General features: G+C 37.1%; 1 protein-coding gene across 1 annotated transcript in view; it reads left to right on the top strand.

The window, feature by feature from the left end:
• Positions 1-21,534, top strand: part of LOC126248157 (sodium leak channel NALCN) — a 394,425-nt gene that overhangs the window by 352,377 nt on the left and 20,514 nt on the right. Inside the window, exons 30-32 of the mRNA XM_049948905.1 lie at positions 3,056-3,212; positions 12,216-12,338; positions 19,822-19,987. Coding sequence (XP_049804862.1) covers positions 3,056-3,212; positions 12,216-12,338; positions 19,822-19,987 — 446 coding nt within the window. The remainder of the gene's footprint in view (positions 1-3,055; positions 3,213-12,215; positions 12,339-19,821; positions 19,988-21,534) is intronic.

Here is a 21,534-nt window from a genome sequence, read left to right as displayed (position 1 = left end):
CTGGATAGATATTTAGGTTCATCAATTAAGTGTTCATCTAGAGTTATGTTGTCTATTAGTGTTCTTATTCCTTTTGTAAGGCTTTTGAGCAAATTAATGAAAAAACTCTGGTTATTTGTTGAGTAACATTTCCAAAGTGTTTCCTTTATTTGTATCTTCAGGAAATTAATATCAAAATCACACACTGTCATTTACTTCCTGTTGTCTGCTTGATGTCTTAATAATGACTGAGATTTTTCTAAGAATACTTGGAAACAGTATGGTTAAAACCAAAAATAGAGTGTTAGTGGTTATGCCTATCTGCATCTCAGTGTCTCATCTTTATGGTGAGTAGCAATCTATCCTTTCCATAGTTGTTCATAAACAACTGTAGTCTTTTCCACTCCTCTGGAAAGACGCCCTTGCAATAGACTACCAACCATAGAGTTATTTCTCCTTCGGATCTGGTTTTCATAGCTAATAGAGGCAGAGACTGGTCTTCGAAGAGACATTCGGGTTGGGATTGGGGAGAAAAATTTATGTTACCCGGGGCCTTGATTGAATCAACACATTGTAAGAATTTCAAAATTTTCAAATAGTAACCATAGTTCATCTAGATTTTTTGATACTTACCAGTATTCAAACATTTTGGAACAATTATATATCAACTGTCAGCTTTTGCAGTTTACGTACATCAGAGGATGAATAAAGCTAAAAATAAATTTAAATGTCATGTAACCATGCAGATTTCCTCATTCATGTCCATGAAACAGTTTGATGAACTATTGTGCTCTCTGCCAAACAGAAGGAAGTGTGCATAGCTATAACACCAGGAGAAAGGATGATATTCACTATGCAGGATTAAATCTGACTTTGGCACAGAAAGGGGTAAATTGTGCTGCCACAAAAGTCTTTGGTCACCTACCAAACAGCATCAAAAGCCTGACAGATAGCCAACCAACATTTAAAAATAAATTAAAAGAATTTCTAGATGACAACTCCTTCTACTCATTGGCTGAATTTTTAGATATAAATTAAGGGAGGGGAAAAAAACCAACTTAAACATTAGTGTCATGCAATATTTTGTGTAATGTAATATCTTGTACAGACATCTTTTATTAACCTGACATGTTCCACATCATTATGAAGTGTTGTATTCATGATCTATGGAACAAGTATTAATCTAATCTAGTAATTATTAATTTTTATTGATTTTAATGTAAATTTCTTGAAGGAATCTGGCAGGAAAAATAATCTGCAGGTGCTTTAGCTATTTATAATTTGGTATCAGAGATAAATTTTCCTGCCCAAGTTGCTCAGAATAGTAGACCCTTATCGCTAATATATTCATTCAAGATACCAAAGTTAAATACACACATACATAGCTGGTGGCAAACCAATTGTCAGATCATGATCAACAGTTAGTCACTTTATGTAACTTAGCTCCATGCAGAGCTCAGAAACTCTAAGAAAATGATTAGGCTGATACATGACAAAACTACTAAGGATCCAGGAGTATCACCAGAAACTCTAAGAAAATGGTTAGGCTGATACATGACAAAACTACTAAGGATCCAGGAGTATCACCAGTGTTCCAAATGTCCATGAACTTGGGTGAGACTTGGGGGCAGGAGTAGAAGATGATGAGTTTGAAACATTAGTAGACATTGCTTGTAAGGGTGACTAAAAGCTTGGAAACATAAGTGTTGTTTTTGAAACCTTACTGAGCTTCTGATGCAATCTAGAAGATTTAGCAGTCTGAAGTATTTCATGAAGACTAGGAACAGATATAGCTAAAGCTTTTATGGCAACATCTTTGGTGTGGGTGAGGTGCAGAGCCACATCTCAAATCAGTGATTCCGCATAGGAGACTTTACAGTTCTGACACATGAAACTGCATTTTCATGCGGTATTCTGCAAGTCAGCAGCCCAAGCTGCACATGGCTGTCCATGTTGTTTATGACACTGCTTTAACTGGAGCCTAGTTGCAACAACGTATGTATGCTGACTGCAGTGTTTGGCTAACTGAGACCAGGGATCATTGAAAGACAGTTCAGTAGGGTCTGAGAGCAATTTCAGTTTTTGAACCACTTTGTATAAAATCAAAACAGTGGAATTCAAAATAACTGCAGTAGACTTCCCAACTCTTCGATGACATGATGAATGTAGGGAACAGCAGTGAGGCCATAGCCATGACCACTGACTGGTGTATTTGTTGCTGCTGAGACATGAGATGGAAAAGAACAGCCTGCTGCTCTTTCTACCATTACTCTTGAGCTGCAAATTGTTGCTCTTGTAGTTGATCTTGCTGTGACAGCTGTTGCTGCCAAAGTTCCATGAACTTGAGGTCCATAACACAGGAAGCGGTGGTGAACACATTGCCATAAACACGGTAGGGTAAGAACTCATTGCTACTAAAATGTCCCCAGTGAGCATGAGTGCTTAATCTGGGAACAAATCCAAATCTGTTGTGAGGGAAGCACTGTATAAACATCAAGAAAATAAGCCAGGAAGTTGGTGTCCAAAGCAGGGTCGATATCTGAATAGCAGCTAGATTTAACGGAGCTCGAGCAGCATACTAAACAAGATTGGCCCGCAGTCGCTCACTTAGCTCCGTGCAGTTATTAATTCAATTCACATGACCTGTGATCGTGCCTCTGGTGGTGCTGGACAGATGCTGAATGTAGTGCCTCAGATCCGTTATCAATATCCTTCACCACTAAGGATATTAAATATTTAAAGTACTAATAGCAGTAAGCAATATTGTCACTGTTTATTATTAAAACAGTTCAAAGACTAAGTTTCTATATGTTGTATGTCTTTTGTTAAATTATCCTTTGACTCATCCCACATCCATGATGTCACTGATTGATCTTGTTGAGGATCTTGGATGTTGTGATTATCAAAAATGAAGGGACTGTCACCACACTTCAAAAAAGTGCATTATAACAGTCCAGTTAAAAGACTGTAAACTGAAATTAAAAGTACATTATTGGATTTTAACTAATTTTTATTTATTTGGCACCAATTTTTTATTTCTAATATAACAAACCTTGCCTTTCTTTTTCTTTTACAGCATGCTGTCCTATCGTTCTGTGGATATACGGAAAGCTCTGCAGTTAGAGGAGCTATTGGCTCGTGAAGAATTTGAGTACATCATTGAAGAGGAAGTTGCAAAGCAGACAATAAGAACTTGGTTGGAAGGATGTCTTAAAAAAATCCGCGCAGTTAGTGTAAGGAATTATATTGTAAATTCACACTCAAGTCTACTTAAATGGTTTGAAGATGGTCACATTCTGACCAAAACCAGTAATTACTGTAAATAAATATTTTATTGTGACCAAGGCTGTTTCTAATTCATTCAAAAATAATTTTAGCCACACTGCAGTTTTTATTCACAAGAAATTTTGTAAAACATTTGTGAATAACATTGTTGAGAATTTTTTTTATAGAGTCCACAAAATAACTTGTTGTCTGTAGTTCTGTTTTTCCCCCCCCCTGAGAGATGTGTATTCCTAAATTTAACCATTTATGACTAGATTCTTTGCATTGATGTTGTGTTGATGTAAAATTGATTGGAAGTTCTACATTATAATAGTGTCTTCATGTACCTGTCAATACATCCACCTTACAGAGTGTTTCAAGAAGAATGACCTGCTTTTCGATGGTAATAATTATGAAACATTGGATGTACCAGCAAGGAAATATGTGTTGTTTGAAAGTTTGTGGTGTAGAGTTTCAGAAAATTGCCCTTAGATGTCAGTCAATGCATCTTCTCATTTTCCAATCAATCAGAAGTAAGATGGCATCCACTCAACAGAAGTTGTTTCGTGTGCTGTAGTTTGCAAAGAGTGAGTCAGTGCTTTTGGTCAATCACTTGTGCGGACTCCAGAACCCCCACGACATTATTAAGCATAAAAAGAGACTCTTCTAAAGTGAACATTTTTTGCGTCATTTCTCATAAAAAAGTGTATGGTCCCTTCTTTTTGAGGAAAACACAATGATCAGAATGAATTGGCTTTTCCCACAACTTCAAGAGGACTCTGAAGAATTTATTTCTCAGTGTGATGGAGTTCCACCACTCTAGCACAACAATATATATCAGTTTCCCAATGACTATCTGCCTCAGTGCTGGACAGGGTGCTCGGGAATCCAATACAATGCCCTCCATTCTTGGCCTCCAAGATCACCAGACATGACCCCATGTGATTGTGTGTGGGGCTTGGGGGGAGGCATATGAAGGGAAGTGCGTTAATCTTGCCTTTACCTTCTGACACAGAAGAAGTCAAGAACAGAATAACAGCTGCTGTAACTTCTATAATACCAGATAGCCGGCCGGAGTGGCCAAGCAGTTCTAGGCACTACAGTCTGCTAGTGAACACATAGAGCATTTGTAACAGTGTAGTTAAAACTAAGATTTTGTTAGTATTTTTCAATTAATCCCATGTTTCTAGTATGTTTTTATCAATAAATATGGAGTTTTGAAATCAGGCCATTCTTTTTGAAACACCCTGTACTGTGAAAATCACAGGCGCTATAAACACCCCACCAATGAGCTCCAGTGCTCTGATTAAATTACATTAACTACTTGTTTAAGTATTGTGAAAGAAGGGTATATATATGTAAGAGAACTTGGGGACACCAGAAGGCTTCAGATAGATTATACACTGAACCGCCAAAGAAACTGATATAGACATGCATATTCAAATACAGAGATATGTAAACCAGCAGAATATGGTACTGTGGTCGGCAACGCCTATATAAAACAACAAGTGTCTGGCATGGTTGTTAGTTTAGTTATTGCTGCTGCTGCATTGGCAGGTTATCAAGATTTAAGCGAGTTTGAACGTGGTGGTGTTGTCGGTGCATGAGCAATGGGACACATCATCTCCGAGGCAGCGATGAAGTGGGGATTTTCCCACGCGACACACTTCACATGTGTATCATGAATATCAGGAATCTGGTAAAAGATGAAATCTCCGGCATCGCTGAGTCTGGAAAACGTTTCTGCAAGAACAGGACAAATGATGAATGATGAGAATGATTCAACATGACAGAAGTGCAACCCTTCCACAAATTGCTGCAAGTCTCAATCCCGGGCCATCAACAAGTGAACCAGTCAATGAAACATCATCAATATGGACTTTTGGAGCTGAAGACCCGCTCATGTACCCCTGATGATTGCACGACACAAAGTTTTACGTCTCACCTGGGCCCATCAACACTGACATTGGATTGTTGATGACTGGAAACATGTTGCCTGGTTGGATGAGTCTAATTTCAAATTGTATCAAGCAGATGGACGTATGGAGACAACCTCTTGAATCCTTAAACCCTGCATGGCAGTAGGGGACTGTTCAAGCTGGTGGAGGTTCTGTAATGGTGTGGGGTGTGTGCAGTTGGAGTGATATGGGACCCCTGATACCTCTAGATATGACTCTGCCAGGTGACATGTACATAAGCATTCTGTCCTTTTTTTTATTTATTTACATGTCTAGTTCCGTAAGATCAAATTGAGGAGCAAATCTCCAAGGTCATGGATCATGTCAGTACAAGGAACTAAAACATAAAAGTAATAGCAGGTAAAATAAAATGTCCATGAATTTAAAAAAAAGTCAAACCATAAGTTTAAGTAAACATAATCAACAATATAACGTAGGAATCAGCTTAATTTTTCAAGGAACTCCTCGACAGAATAGTAGGAGTGACGCATGAGGAAACTCTTCAGTTTCAATTTGAAAATGCGTGGATTACTGCTAAGATTTTTGAATTCTTGTGGTAGCTTACTGAAAATGGATGCAGCAGTATACTGCACACCTTTCTGCACAAGAGTTAAGGAAGTTCTATCCAAATGCAGATTAGATTTCTACCTAGTATTAGCTGAATGAAAGCTGCTAATTCTTGGGAATAAGCTGATATTGTTAACAAGAAACAACAGTAAAGAATATATATATACTGAGAGGCCAAAGTCAGAATACCAAGACTAGTGAACAGGGTTCGACAAGAGGTTTACGAACTTACACCACTTATTGCCCGAACTGCACATTTCTGAGCCAAAAATATCCTTTGAGAATGGGCCAAGTTATCCCAAAATATAATACCATACAACATAAGCTAATGAAAATAAGCAAAGTAGATTAATTTTCGTGTCAAATGATCACTTAATTTGGATACTGTTCGAATAGTAAAAATGGCAGCATGAAGTCTTTGAATAAGATCCTGAATGTGGGCTTTCCACGACAGTTTACTATCTATCTGAACACCTAGAAATTTGAACTGTTCAGTTTCACTAATTGTATGCCCATTATGTGAAATTAAAACCGTGTTTTGTTGAAATATGTGTTAGAAACTATAAAATCTGAGTCTTACTGTGATTTAGCGTTACTTTATTTTCTACAAGCCATGAACTTATGTCATGAACTTCACTGTTTGAAACAGAGTCAATGTTGCACACAACGTCCTTTACTAACAAGCTAGTGCCGTCAGCAAAGAGAAGTATTTTAGAATTATCTGTAATACTAGAGAGCATATGATTTATATTAATAAGGAACAGGAGTGGCCCCAACACTCATCCCTGGGACAATTCCCCTCCCCCGTTTGACTGTGCCTCCCACATCTCATCCATTATAATGACCTTTTGCTGTCTGTTGTTAAAGTAAGAGGTGAACCAATTGTGAGCCACTCCCCGTATTCCATAATGGTGCAACTTCTGGAGAAATATGTTGTGGTCAACACAATCAAACACCTTAGTTGAATCAAAAAATATAGCTTCAAAACCTTTTGTTTAATCCAACCAGTACCTCACATAGAAAAAAGAATATAGTACTTTCAGTTGTTAAACCACTTCTAAAGATGAACTGTACATTTGGCAGCAAATTATGTGATATAAAATGCTCAATTATCCTTACATACACAGCCTTTTCAATAACTTCATCAAACACTTATGGCATACAAAAAGGTCTAAAATTGTTGATATTATCCTTTTCTCCCTTTTTATAAAGCAGCTTTACTACTCAGTACTTAAATCGTTCAGGAAATGACCATTCTTAAAGGAAAAAGTACAAATATGGCTAAGTAAAGGGCTAACATGTGCAGTACTGTAATATTCTGCTAGGCACTCCATCATATCCATGAGAGTACTTAGTCTACAGTGATTTAATTATTGATTCAATCTTCCCCTTGTCAGTATCATAGAGGAGTATTTCCTGTAGACACTAAATTTTCATTTAATGCACCAGCAATGCTCAGAAAATGATTGTTAAATACTGTACGTATATCTGACTTATCATAACAGAAATATTTTTGCTACGAACTGACTTTATATCATTGACCTAGTGCTGCTGACCAGATACTTCCTTCACAACTGACCATATGGTTTTAATATTATCCTGTGAATTAGCTATTCTATTTGCATACACATACTCTTTGCCTTCCTAATAACATTTTTAAGCATCGTACAGCACTGTTTGTAATGGGCTACTATAGCTTGATTGTGACTACTTCTAACATTTTGATATAATCCTGCTTTGTTCTACATGATATCCTTATCCTATTAGTCATCCACTCAGGCTGCCTTTTACTGCTAGTACACTGTTTAGTACATTCCAAGGGAAGGCAGCCCTCAAAGGGTATGAAAAATCTGCTAAGGAAAGCATTACATTTGTCATCTATGTTTTTGGCACTATAAAAATCCTGCCACTCTTGTTCCTTAATAAGGTTTAAAAAACCCTTTATTGCCATTGGATTAGCTTTCCTACATAGTATGTAATTATATATAACATTTGTTTGTGTACAAAAGCCTTTTAGTGTTAAAATTTGCACATCATGGTCTGTAAGGCCATTTACTCTTTTACTAACTGAATGCCCATCTAGTAATGAAGAATGAATAATAATATTGGCTGTGGCTGTGCTACTGGTCCCCTGTATCCTGGTTGGAAAAAACACAGTCTGCATAAGATCATATGAGTTTGGGAGATCTACCAGCATCCTTTTTCTTGCACAATGACATACAAAATTAATATTGCAGTCACCATATATAACTAATTTTTGGTACTTCCAATAAAGTGAACCAAGAACCCTCTCTAGCTTGAGCAGAAATGCTCTGAAGTCAAACACTCAAGCAGTATCAAGTGTGGGTCACATTAATGTTGTGCACATGTTCTCTTTTACCCTTTTACCCTCTTTTACCCTTTATTGCCATTGGATTAGCTTTCCTACATAGTATGTAATTATATATAACATTTGTTTGTGTACAAAAGCCTTTTAGTGTTAAAATTTCCACATCATGGTCTGTAAGGCCATTTACTCTTTTACTAACTGAATGCCCATCTAGTAATGAAGAATGAATAATAATATTGGCTGTGGCTGTGCTACTGGTCCCCTGTATCCTGGTTGGAAAAAACAGTCTGCATAAGATCATATGAGTTTGGGAGATCTACCAGCATCCTTTTTCTTGCACAATGACGTACAAAATTAATATTGCAGTCACCATATATAACTAATTTTTGGTACTTCCAATAAAGTGAACCAAGAACCCTCTCTAGCTTGAGCAGAAATGCTCTGAAGTCAAACACTCAAGCAGTATCAAGTGTGGGTCACATTAATGTTGTGCACATGTTCTCTTTTACAGGTGAACCAAACCCCCACCCCAAAAAAAAAAAAAAAAAAAAAAAATTCACCCATCAAACAGAAGTCAACCATTCGCCTTCCCTACTACAATCCTTATTTGCTTTTTCCATTTAATATTGCTTTGAAATGTTACCCTAGCTACTTAATCGAGGTGACTGTGTCAAGCAACACATTACTTATGCTGTATTCTCATGTTACAAGTTTGTTTTTCCTACTTATCTGAGCAAGCTACTGTTCATCATGTCAACTAGAAATTTCCTCTAAGTCATTGTGTATACTTCTACAGTCACTCAATGATGACACATTGCAAATACACGACAGCATTATCAGCAAACAACCTCAGATTGCTGCTCTTCCTGTCCATCAGATCATATATGTACAGTATTATTATAATTAAAGTTCCAGTTCCACAATGCTGTAAAAAAAAAAAAAAAGAAACACTCCTCATGCTGATGTCAAATCAAAAAAGAATATTATCGAAAAAGTGGCAAATGTTATGGAAACAGAAAAAGTTTAACAAAACTTTTCCCACTAAATGCCACTGTAAGAATCATAACATAAGTGAGTTGTACATAAAACCAATTGTACTGTACAATGTGCATGACCTCACAAGTTTGGCATTCAACAGTTATGGCACTGTTAGGTAATCCCACCTACGATGGAAAGGTTTTACCACACTGGATGGGGAAAAATCGGTTTTTAACGGCCCTAAGACCAAAAATCACATAAAAAGCAACAATTAAATCAGTTTTTAATTGTTGAATATGCTGTCCCCCAGTTTCATCCAAAAGTTGAAATTGAGAAACAGCATGTTCCACAAAAGTTTGGAGTGTCTCAAGGGTCATGATCAAAATGTGCTGTGCAATGCATGCCTTCAATTCATCTATGTTTGTAATCAGAGCATTGAATCACTATCTTTCAGAAAACCACACAGCATGAAGTCACACGGATTAAGAACAAGTGATCTGAATGACCAGGCTGTAGGGAAATGACAGCTGACAATTGCAGCATTTCCAAAATGTCAGTGCAGCAGCTGCTTCCTGGCTGTGCAATGTGCAGAGGAGTTCCATCTTGCATAAAAATGACCTTACCCACATATCCACAGTGTTGAGGGGTTGGAATGACATTGGTGTGCAAAAGACTGTAATGGCATTTGCCAGGTAACAAGACACACAGGAATCATCGTGTCAAAAATATATTGTCCTATGATAAATGATGCCATCAATTCACACCACACAGTTACGTTTGCAGAATGAAGCAGAACCAGTTGATGTGCAGGTGGATTTTCCATTGCCCATATTCCACAATCCTTTGTATTGACATGTCCTTAAAGATGAAAATGGGCTTAGTCTGTCCATAGAATCTCCCATGGCCGAATGTTCACTTCCATGAAAGCAAGTAATTCTAGAGCAAATGTTTGTCTTACTGACAGATCAGCATGAAGCAACTCCTGAATGTGGATACTTTTGTATGGATAGCAGTGCAAGATGTTTGGTAGAATTTTATGTGCTGTGCACACAGGCCATGTCCAAAGTTCAGACAATTCCCCATTCAATGAGTGTTTGCATGCCATTGCATGACCCCCTGATGTTGTACTGTGGCCACATCTTCTACTGGTATCAGATCAACTGTTTACCTCTCTCTGGCACATTACACTTCAAAAGAAGCTATCATTTCAAGTGTTGCTATCATTTTCTCCAGACCCATGGCAGACAACCTCTTTTTTCGTACCCTAGTGTGTCCAGAACTTCTTTAGAGCTTTACCGGCAGCACATGATCCTGCATCGAGACAGTCGTGTTAAAATCTCAGATGCAAATGAGGCACAGCCATGTACCCCACCTCTTTTATTTTGCATATTCTGCCTCTTACAGTGCCACGTAGTGGTAAAATTTTCATTAATTTTTTTTTACATAACGTTTTCCCCTTCTGCAATAATGTTCAATTCAACTTTGACTTCATTCTTTACAGTTATTCATTTTTTGCATTGTTTTGAATCTGGGACTTTAGTTATAACCGCCCTGTATATGGAGAATAAGAGCAGTCCTATCGCACTTCCCTGGGGCACCCTAACAATACCCTCATGTTGCTATCAGGAACACTGTACTGGGTTCTATTACTTAAGAAGTCTTTGAGCCACTTGTGTATGATGTATGCTTCTACCTTCATTTATAGTCTGCAGTGGAGCACCATGTCGAACACTTTCCAGAAATCCAGGAGTATGTAATATGCCTGTTGCCCTTCATTTATGGTTAGCAATTTCACGAGAGAAAAGGGCAAGATGAGTTTTGCACGAGCAGTTTATCACATGGGAAAAGGGCAAATTGAGTTTTGCATGAACGAAGCTTTCTAAATCTGTGTTGATTTGTGGGCAGAGGCCTTTCTGTCTCAATGAAATTTATTATATACAGACTGAGAATATGTTCAAGAACTCTGCCAGAAGCCAGTGTTAAGGAAACTTGTCTGTAACTTTGCGGATCTGTTCTTTTGCCCTTCTTTTGTATAGGAGTCACCTGTGCTTTTTTCCAGCCACTTGGGACTCTGCACTGGGTGAGAGAGTTACGATAAATGCAAGTTAAGTAAGGGGCCAATGCCATAGAGTATGCTCAGTAAAACTGGGGATTCCATTCAGACCTGGTGTCTTATTCATTTTCAACTCTTTCAGTTGCTTCTCTACACCATGGATGCCTATTACTATCTCCCCCATACAGGAGTCTGTGTGATGCTCAGATGATGGTACATTTGTGTGATCCTCCTTTCCAAAATCTAAAACTTCAGCTTTGCTTTTGCTGTCTTCTATTGTCACAGTGAACTGGTCAATGAGTGACTGGATATAAGCCTTTGACCTGCTCAGAAATTTTACAAAGGACCAGAATTTCCTTGGGTTCTTAGTAAGGTCTTTCACTAAGATAACACAGTGGTAGTTGTTGTATGCTTCACACGTTGAGTTTTTACACACACACAAATTTGTACTAACTTTTGCCTCTTGTTATGGATGTAATATGCAGTAGTTATTCAGAGATAAAAAGACTTGCACAAGAGAGACTTCTGTGGAGAGAGTCTTCACATTGAAGACCACAACAACCACCACCATGAGTTATTGATGCTAACTGTTAATGTAGCTGCATGCTTTTGAGAATCTATGTCTTGGCTCGACTTCAGTGAGAGTTTCATGGTGATGATGATGATGATGATGATAATAATAATAATAATAATAATAATCACACACACACACACACACACACACACACACAAAATGAACAATGCTGCTCAGATATTTGACAAGGAACTATTTTTCATACTTTATTAGTGCATAAGTACCTATCTGTATTAATTTGCTAGCCCACTGTCACTGAGTTGACTAAATTTTGCAGAGGCTATCACTGCTTAATGTATCAGTTAAATACTGAAAATACCCTTGCACAAATATTCCCAAACAAACAGTTCCTTACTAATGCAAGCAGTTTCAATTTTTTTTAGTCAAGGTGTGTGTGTGTGTGTGTGTGTGTGTGTGTGTGTGTGTGTGTTGAGAGAGAGAGAGAGAGAGAGAATTTAAAGTGGTATCTGTTGTATGTATACCAAATGCCTATGGTTGATTATTTATTTTCAGAAACAACAGAACAGTCTGATAGCTGGTCTAAGAGCCACCAATGAAACAGCCCCAGTGCAGGACCACCCAGAAGACAAAATAAAAGAGAACAGTGTTGACAGGGACAGTGAAGGAGACTCTAAGGTAAATTATTATTCATTATGATAATGAGACTGCCATATTTTTAGAACTTATAAACCTAACTATTGTCAAACAATGCTAAAATGAGAAACTGTAAATAAATTGAGAAGTTACAGACTGTAATCAAAGTAGAAGTCAAGCCCATACTTATGAAATGAATGTTGGTGGCAGGTGTGTAAATCCCACTTTTCCATCTTGGGCCAACTCTTAATGAAGTGCTTTCCCCCATTCTGTCATGAATTGTCAAACTGTGTATCTGAGTCATATGAATGATTGTGATGAGTGATTGTGCAGTGTATGCTATGTTTGTATTATTACAGTTGAAAAAAAAAGGAGGTGGGGGAACCCAGTGCTGTCCCCTATCCTACTCTTCTTGAGAATAGCAGCAAGGGAGCTGCTAAGCTTATCATCTCTATCCAACAAACTATTCACCATTAACAATATTACATGCCCTTACTATGTGAGAAACTGCTGCCAGTATTGATATTTAATACAGGATGTTGCAAAGACAAACCATAATAGAAATTTTATAAAGCAGGCCTTTTTAAACTGAAGAAATAGTAGTGTAATGGCCCCACATACCAACAGGTGCTCTCCTTCATATTTACTTAACAAAGTGTAGTGAAGCTATCAACTTTTGTTTGATGTCATGTACCACTTGTGACAGTCTTCAGTTTTCTGACAACATGACAAAATTTTTGAAGGCACCATTAGTCATCATCTTTTTTAATAAATAATCACAAAATTGATGTTGTGTAAGAGATGATTACAGTAGTATCCTAGAAGTTGCCACCACTAACCAAATGTGAAACAAATTATCTGAAATGTGTACACTTTCTGGAGGTGAACTTTTGAATTTTTAAACTAGATTAGATTACATTTACTTTCATTCCAATTGATCCATAGTGAGGAGGTCCTCTAGGATGTATAACATGTGAAAAAAACAGTAATACATGAAAAATATTTACAACTAAAACAAATAAGCAAATATACCTTTCTCAGGTCCCAAGTGGAATGATTGTCTCTCTCTCTTTTTTTTAATGAGCACTATATGAAAGGATCACTTTACAACACTCATTTACTACGATCGCATTACTGCACTGAATTTAAAATTTTAAAAAGGTTTTTTTTTATTTATAAGGTAATAAACATATAATAGAACTACTACAATACTTATTTACAATGAACACATTACTGCACTGAAATTGTGCAGAAGTTATATCGTACTTTATAAAAATCAGTTGCTTCTACTGAGTAATGCATCAATGGAGAAGAAGTTGGCCACCAATAAATCCTTTAGGCTTCTCTTAAACTGAATTTCATTGGTTGTTAAACTTTTTATGTCTGCTGGCAATTTATTGAAAATGCTTGTTCCTGAATAATGCACACCTTTTTGTGCAAGAGTAAGTGACTTTAAATCTTTGTGAATATTATTCTTATTTCTAGTATTGATTCCATGAACTGAGCTGTTGATTTGAAAAAGTGATATATTTTAATGACAAATATTCATTAAGGAAATAAATATATTGGGAAGCAGTAATTAGTATCCCTAGTTCCCTAAACAGGCCTCTGCAGGATGTTCTTGAGTTCACACTACATATAACTCTTATTGCACATTTTAGTGCTTGGAAAACTTTAGCTTGGCTTGATGAATTAACCCAAAAAATAATCCCATATGACATTATAGAGTGAAATTAAGCATAGTATCTTCTATGTCTGACAGAATTCGCATTGCAAATAGAGATTTGTTTAGAAGCTTCAGCATTTCTGTGGTGTGCTCCTCCCAGTTGAATTTATTATCAAGCTGTAATCCCAAGAATTTAACACTGTCCACTTCTTCTATATTCTTGTCCACATATGTTAGGCATATACTCATGGGACACCCCTTACATGTTCTGAACTGCATATAGTGTGTTTCTTCAATCTTTAGTGACAAAGAATTGGCTAGGAACCAGTGTTAATGTCCACAAATATTTTATTAGCTGATCTTTCTAAGACTACAGTTGATTTGCTATTTATTACAAGGTTTGTATCATTGGCAAACAAAGCAAACTTGGCATCTGGTAATGTTAATGATGAAAGGTCATTGATATACACACGAAAAAGTAAGGCCCCTAAGGTGGAACCTTGTGGGACCCCACATGTAATTAGTTCCCAGTTGGATGATGCCTGATAGCTTAATACATGTCTCTTTCCTAATAACATCCTTTGTTTCCTGCCAGAGATATAAGATTTAAACCAGTTTGCAGCATTTGCTCTTACACCATAATATTCTAATTTACTTAAAAGGATATTGTGATTGACATTTGACGGATCGCAAAGCAAACCAGTTGCCTGCAGTTTTTTGTCTAATGAATTAAGTACATTTTCACTGTAAGTGTCGATAGCCTTCTCAGTATCAGAACCCTTCAGAAATCCGAACTGTGAGTTTGATAGTATGTTATTTGTGATAAGATGGTTATATAGCCTTTTCTAAAATTTTTGAGCCTGCTGGCAAAAGTAAAGTTGGACAGAAGTTTGGTGCTATTTCTTTATCTCCCTTCTTAAACTTCAGCAAATTTCAACCATTCAAGAAATATTCCACTGATAAATGACTGGTTACACAGGTAGCTTAATATGTTAGTTAACTCAGAATCACATTCTTTAATTAACTTTGTTGATATTTCATCATACCTACCAGATGTCTTTGATTTTAAAGATTTTATGATGGACATTAGTTCTGCTGGGGTAGTGAAGGTCAAATTCATATTATGAAAGTTACTTGAAATGTCTGGTCTGAGGTATCCCATGGCAGCATCTACAGAACCTGAAAACCCTATAGTTTCAGTAACAGTTATAAAATATTTGTTAAAAAGTTCTGCAACACTATACCCATCTGTCACCAATGTATCGTGTACTCTTAATGCTATTTGCCCCCCTTCATGTCTGGTTCTACCGGTCTCCTCCTTTGCTATATCCCGTATTGTCTTTATTTCAGTAACAGTTATAAAATGTTTGTTAAAAAGTTCTGCAACACTATACCCATCTGTCACCAATGTATCGTGTACTCTTAGTGCTATTTGGCCCCCTTCATGTCTGGTTCTACTGGTCTCCTCCTTTGCTATATCCCATATTGTCTTTATTTTGTTATCTGATATGACTATCTTTTGCTTGTAATACATTTGCTTTGATGTCCATATTACAGTCTTTAATGTTTTGCAGTGTTTTTTTGTAATGTGCTATAGCACCAACATCAGAACTGTTGCCGGCCGAAGTGGCCGTGCGGTTAAAGGCGCTGCAGTCTGGAACCGCAAGACCGCTACGGTCGCAGGTTCGAATCCTGCCTCGGGCATGGATGTTTGTGATGTCCTTAGGTTAGTTAGGTTTAACTAGTTCTAAGTTCTAGGGGACTAATGACCTCAGCAGTTGAGTCCCATAGTGCTCAGAGCCATTTGAACCATTTGAACCATCAGAACTGTTTCAGATTGACAGATACAGTTTTCTTTTTGTTTTGCAAGATCCCTTGAGTAATCCATGGCTTCTTTGTAGACTCTGCTCTAACCTTGGTTAGTTTAGGGGAGAAACAGTGTTCAAATAAGGTAAGCACTTTATTAGCAAAAGTGTTATATTTTTCATTTATGCCATGAGCACTGTTAACATCACTCCAGTGAATGTTTCTGAGGAGTGTCCTAAAATAATCAATCTTTGGCTTATTGATTACCCTCTTGATTTCAGATATAACAGATTTTATATCCTGTACGGTATTAACATTTAACAGAAGGAACTGTATGTCATGGTCTGAGAGGCCATTGACTATTGGTTTTGTAATATAATTTTGTTCATTGGATTTTTCTATAAAGATATTATCAATGTCTGTTTTTGAGCAATTGGCTACCTTAGTTGGGAACTTTACGATGGGAATTAAATTGAATGATAGTGTTACTAACTCAAATAAGTTCTTATTGGGAGAGTCTTTAAGGAAATCTACATTGAAGTCACTAGCAACCAATATTTCTTTGTTTTGGGTTGTTAAATGGGCCAGTACAGCTTCAAGGTGGTTTACGAACAGATTAAAGTCTATGCAGTTGCTCAATATACACTTAATATTATGAAGGATTTTTTGTGAAAATCTAGTTCTGTTGCACATGCTTCCATATGCTGTTCTAGGCAAAATTTATGAATGTGTATATTCTTAAATTTATGACAGTTCCTGATGAATGTGGCAACTTCTCCTTTCTCCATTTCTGCTCTACAAAAGTGAGATGCTAAACTAAATCCTGTAGTAAGTGAAAGTTCTATACCAGTGGTCACATGATGTTCAGATAGGCAGATTATGTCAGCTGGGTTTGTGGACTCTAATTCATCTATGCAGATAATTAATTCATTAATTTTATTTCTCAGTCCTTGAATAAGATAGCTGACATTTCACATTGACTGAGTTAAAATGGGGTAGAGTTAAAATTTCTGATTGTTGAAAATTCTTAACCAACAGCTGTTTATGCTGATGTAATAAGCTATAATTATGTTTTTTGGTTTCTTGCTCAAACTGAAGGTTTGTATCAATCCTAACCTCTCTTAAAACTTGGTTTCTTTCTGTCCTCCGTACCCTAAAAAAGGGTCTTCTCTGAATCAGTGGTATTTTATTACTCATGACAGTGCCTCCCCCCTTTAAGATTCCTCCTATTTTCCCAGCCAGTTTACCCTTCCCTTTCCTGTTGAGGTGAAGGCCATGCCTAGTATAATCACACCTATTAAGAGAACTCCAAATTAACTCTCCTGACAGAAGAGTTCAAATGAAGTTGGTCATGGCACCTAAGAATGGATACAAACCCAACACTAGTCTGCTTCGATGCTGATGCAATCTTTGCCAGGTCACACACTATACTGTACCCAGGACCTCGGTCAGTACTATTACCTGGCCCACCCACTACAACCACAGGGTCTTCCTTAGTGAAATATTTGCAGAGTGACCCTAAATCCTCTGTCACCTGCTCCAGACCATCACTATGTTTAAAAAAATTTTGGTGACGAGTATTCTGATCCTAGTTCATCCTGCAAAAGTTGGCCAACACCTCTTTTATGGGAACTACCTAACAACAACACTTTCTTTCTATTTACTGATTTCCCTACATACTTACTTTTCAATTTGCTGCTGAAAGTTTGTTGTACCCTGTCTACACCTGCAACTACTTGAGGCTCACCAGCTTCTAACTGAACCAAAAGGTCAAATCTATTTTCCACATTCACCACGAAGCTGTCAGACAAAGTTCTAGGTCTGTTCCTCCTATTGCCTGTTGCCACTTCCCACCGTTCTTTACCCTTCTCCCTCCTTAACCTGTCAAGATCTCCCCTGGCCTTATCAAACTCAGCCTTAAGGGCAGCAATTTTACCCTTCCTGTTCTAGTATCTTCCTGTCTCTACTACATATGCTACAAAGCCACTGATGAGTCTCATTTACTTCCCCTATTCCCACACCACTACAGTCACCCACATGGAAAAAATTACAACACCCATCACACCAAAGCCCCAACTTATCAATTCTATGGCAAGTCAAGCACTTTTCACTCATGATAAACATAATAGTTTATTAAGAAAAAATCAGTTAATTACAGATATACACGAAATTATGATTCCACAAATTTGGCCTATACGCAACTGTATGTAAACAAAAACAACAGTACAAAGTTTCTGAAACAACAACTGAAGCTTTATGCTACTTTCTGGAAATGTGAGTTAAATAATGAAGAGATACACTACAGTTAAATTGCTGGAGAGAGTAAAGAACAATGAAATGAAATTCTATAGATTTGCAGTGGCAAAACATAAAAAGAAAATATGACTATAACCCGACTACAACCTTTTCACGTTTTCTGCTATATTATGTAAAGAAAAGTGAAACCTTTAATTATACACTTAAAAAACACACTAATGCACCTACACTTATCAAAAACAGTTTTGCATCACCTCAGTACCGAGAGTTCCGAAACCTGTACAGAAAATTGGAACAGAGATCAACATAATTATCATTTCCACCCTTTTTATTGCTCATGAAAACCACACATTGCATGTTGGACCACCATACAGCGAGACTTTCAGAGGTGGTGGTCATCCAGATTGCTGTACACGCCGGTACCTCTAATACCCAGTAGCACATCCTCTTGCATTGATGCATGCCTGTATTCGTCATGGCATACTACCCACAAGTTCATCAAGACACTTTTGGTCCAGATTGTCCCACTTCTCAACGGCGATTCAGCATAGATCCCTCAGAGTGGTTGGTGGGCCACGTCGTCCATAAACAGCCCTTTTTATCTATCCCAGGCATGTTAATGTCTGGAGAACACGCTAGCCACTCTGGTAGGGCAATTTCGTTATCCTGAAGGAAGTCATTCACAAAATGTGCATGATGGGGGCGTGAATTGTCATCTGGTATGGTTGCACTATTGGTCGGAGGACGGCATTCACATATCGTACAGCTGTTATGACACTTTCCATTACCCCCAGCAGCATACTTCAGCCCAACATAATGCCACCCCACAACATCAGGGAACCTCCTCCTTCCTGCACTCACTGGACAGTGTGTCTAAGGTATTTCTCCAGACCAGGTTGCCTCCAAACATGTCTCTCACGATTGTCTGGTTGAAGGCAAATGCAACACTCATCAGTGAAGAGAATGTGATGCCAATCCTAAGCGGTCCATTCGTCATGTTGTTGGGCCCATCTGTAACACACTTCAAGGTGTCATGGTTACAAAGATGGACCTCGCCATGGACGTCAGGAGTGAAGTTGTGCATCATGCAGCCTGTTGCGCACAGTTTGAGTCATAATACGATGCCCTGTGGCTGCACGAAAAGCATTATTCACAGTCAGTGTCTATCTTCAGGAGTTTTGGGATCCAGGGTGATGCAAAACTTTTTTTGATGTATGTATTTCCCACATAATCGGTACTAAACTAAATGTTATTATAATCTAGAATGACTTATCTTTATGAGAACACCAACACTCATGCTAGTCACCTGGCTGCAGGGCTGCCAACCTGGTGCTGAATATGTTTATTAAAATAAATAGAGTTGATAATTGTGGTTGTCTGTTTTTGAGAAGATAGTACATGGGAATAGAGAGTATGGCCAAAAGCAGTGCTCCAAAAATCAAACATGATTCTTGCATTTTTGAAATCTACTTTCTGTGTTTAATGCAGAAAGAGAAAAATTTAAAGAATAAGTCATTCACATCTTCAACAAATTAGAGTCATTTATACTAGTTGGATCAATATGTCTGGGAGAGCATTCATATGTTAGATGAGTAATGAACTGTTTGAAGATTCTAAAAAAGATAGTGTATCATTAAAAAAGACAACTATCTCTAATTTCATTGCTCATTAGTTAAGTCATAAAATGAGAAAAATGTTGTGAGGCAGTACACAATGTTTTTACACTCAGTTGTTGATGTGTACCACAACATTCATGGCACTGTATAATTATTTTATATTATACTTGTGTTGTTTTAGGAACCAGAAGGTGCTAGACATCGTGGGCACCGTGTTGTTATCCCAAGGTCAGACAGCGTTGGTAGTGGCTCAGGTCGCAAATACCTGGCTCCAACCCTTTCTGATCCAGCAGTACGTCCTGAGAAAGAACGCCCAGGAGCAAAGAAGAGGAACAGTCGTCCTCATGGTAAGAAAAACATTATTTTTGTTTCTTAAATGTATCTTTGTAGCTTTACAGTAAGTTTTAGCAGCACAAGAGTCATGAACTGTTGCTTACTTTTATTCATTTCAGGTCATTTGGAAAGTTAGACTAGGTTATCAATTAATCAAATAATAATTGTTTTGAAACTATATTCAGTTGCAAATTATCCTGACAGCTCAAATAGTGTCTGGAGAATAATAGACAAGTTTATGTCACAGATAGAGGTACAAAAATGTATCTAGCCTTTCATTTTGCAGTAGCATTTGAATTCATATCAGTAGTAGAAAGAGTCAGTAAATGAACTCAGACAAGACTTGCTTTGGAAATGATTTGCTGAAAGTGTGCAATATTCTAAGAAATAATAAATGCAAAAGAGTAATTTCTACTTGTTGGTTGACTTACCTCCCAGACCACCAACAAAAAATTAAAATCTGGACTAGTAATCAAAGATGGTAACCTTCCTAAAAGTCCCAAATAAAGTTATATATGTTTGGAACTGTATCAGTGTTCGGTTTTTCCTATTAGCATATTGTAACTGTCAAAGCTTTCAGTTATAGCAGTTTATTTCAAGTAGAGTATCATATTCAGTTATTGGATAAAATATTAATATTTAAACAAAGTGTTAAAAAAGAAGTAAACACTCTGTTTGCAGTGTAATAAATTAAAAATAAAACTCTTGCCAGTTACATAATACATCAGCTTTCTGGATAAAGATATCCACTACACTTTTCCACACATTTTGGTCTTTAGCTGTGCACATTCATGTTGGTTCTGCATGTTTTCAAACATTATATCCCTATCTTCCAACAGATTCTCTCTGACTTTCCTTAGCTCTTGAAATCAAGCAAAAACTTCTTTGACCCACCTACCTTCCATTTGCCTAGTTGCATTTCTTGCCACCGCCTATTAATTTTCATTACAGTTGTTGTTATAGTTTCTATGTCTGTTCTCTGATCCAGTTTTTGATTTTTCTGTGTCTTCTATTAATTCCCATCATTTGCCTCTAACCTGGGTACTGAATAACACTCATTTTTGAATGGTTATTGTATGAAAATTCCATGTGTCATTGCCATTAGTCAAAACTGATAATACACACTGATTGCAAACTTTTATTTTGTGGTGCATCAGAAGCTTGATTCTGAAGACCCTAGACCGTTTTTATTTTTCTGTTTATTTCTTTAGTTGTCTGCCTAGTAGCTGAAATGTAAATAATCATCAAATGGTTCTGTGACTTTATTGTTGGTTCGTATTGTTTCCATTTGATATGCTGTTTATGTATTATTTTTGTCTTAATACGACTGATTTTTAGGTACCATTTTCTAACTTGATCTATTAAGTTCTTCCATTGAACAACATAATATAAGAAGGTAGGTGCTGGTAATTCATCCAAAATGTTATTTTTATGGAGGTTGTGCAGCAACACAGTCAACAATGAATGAACTCTTTGGTTTCTCTGGAGATGGAGACTAGTCTTGGACATACCTGAGACAGAAAATGAGCTGTACAGTTTTTATTGATAACATTTTATGAAA

This window comes from Schistocerca nitens, chromosome 1, assembly GCF_023898315.1.
Source record: "Schistocerca nitens isolate TAMUIC-IGC-003100 chromosome 1, iqSchNite1.1, whole genome shotgun sequence".
NCBI lineage: Eukaryota > Metazoa > Arthropoda > Insecta > Orthoptera > Acrididae > Schistocerca > Schistocerca nitens.
This window is presented reverse-complemented; position numbering and strand designations above follow the sequence as displayed.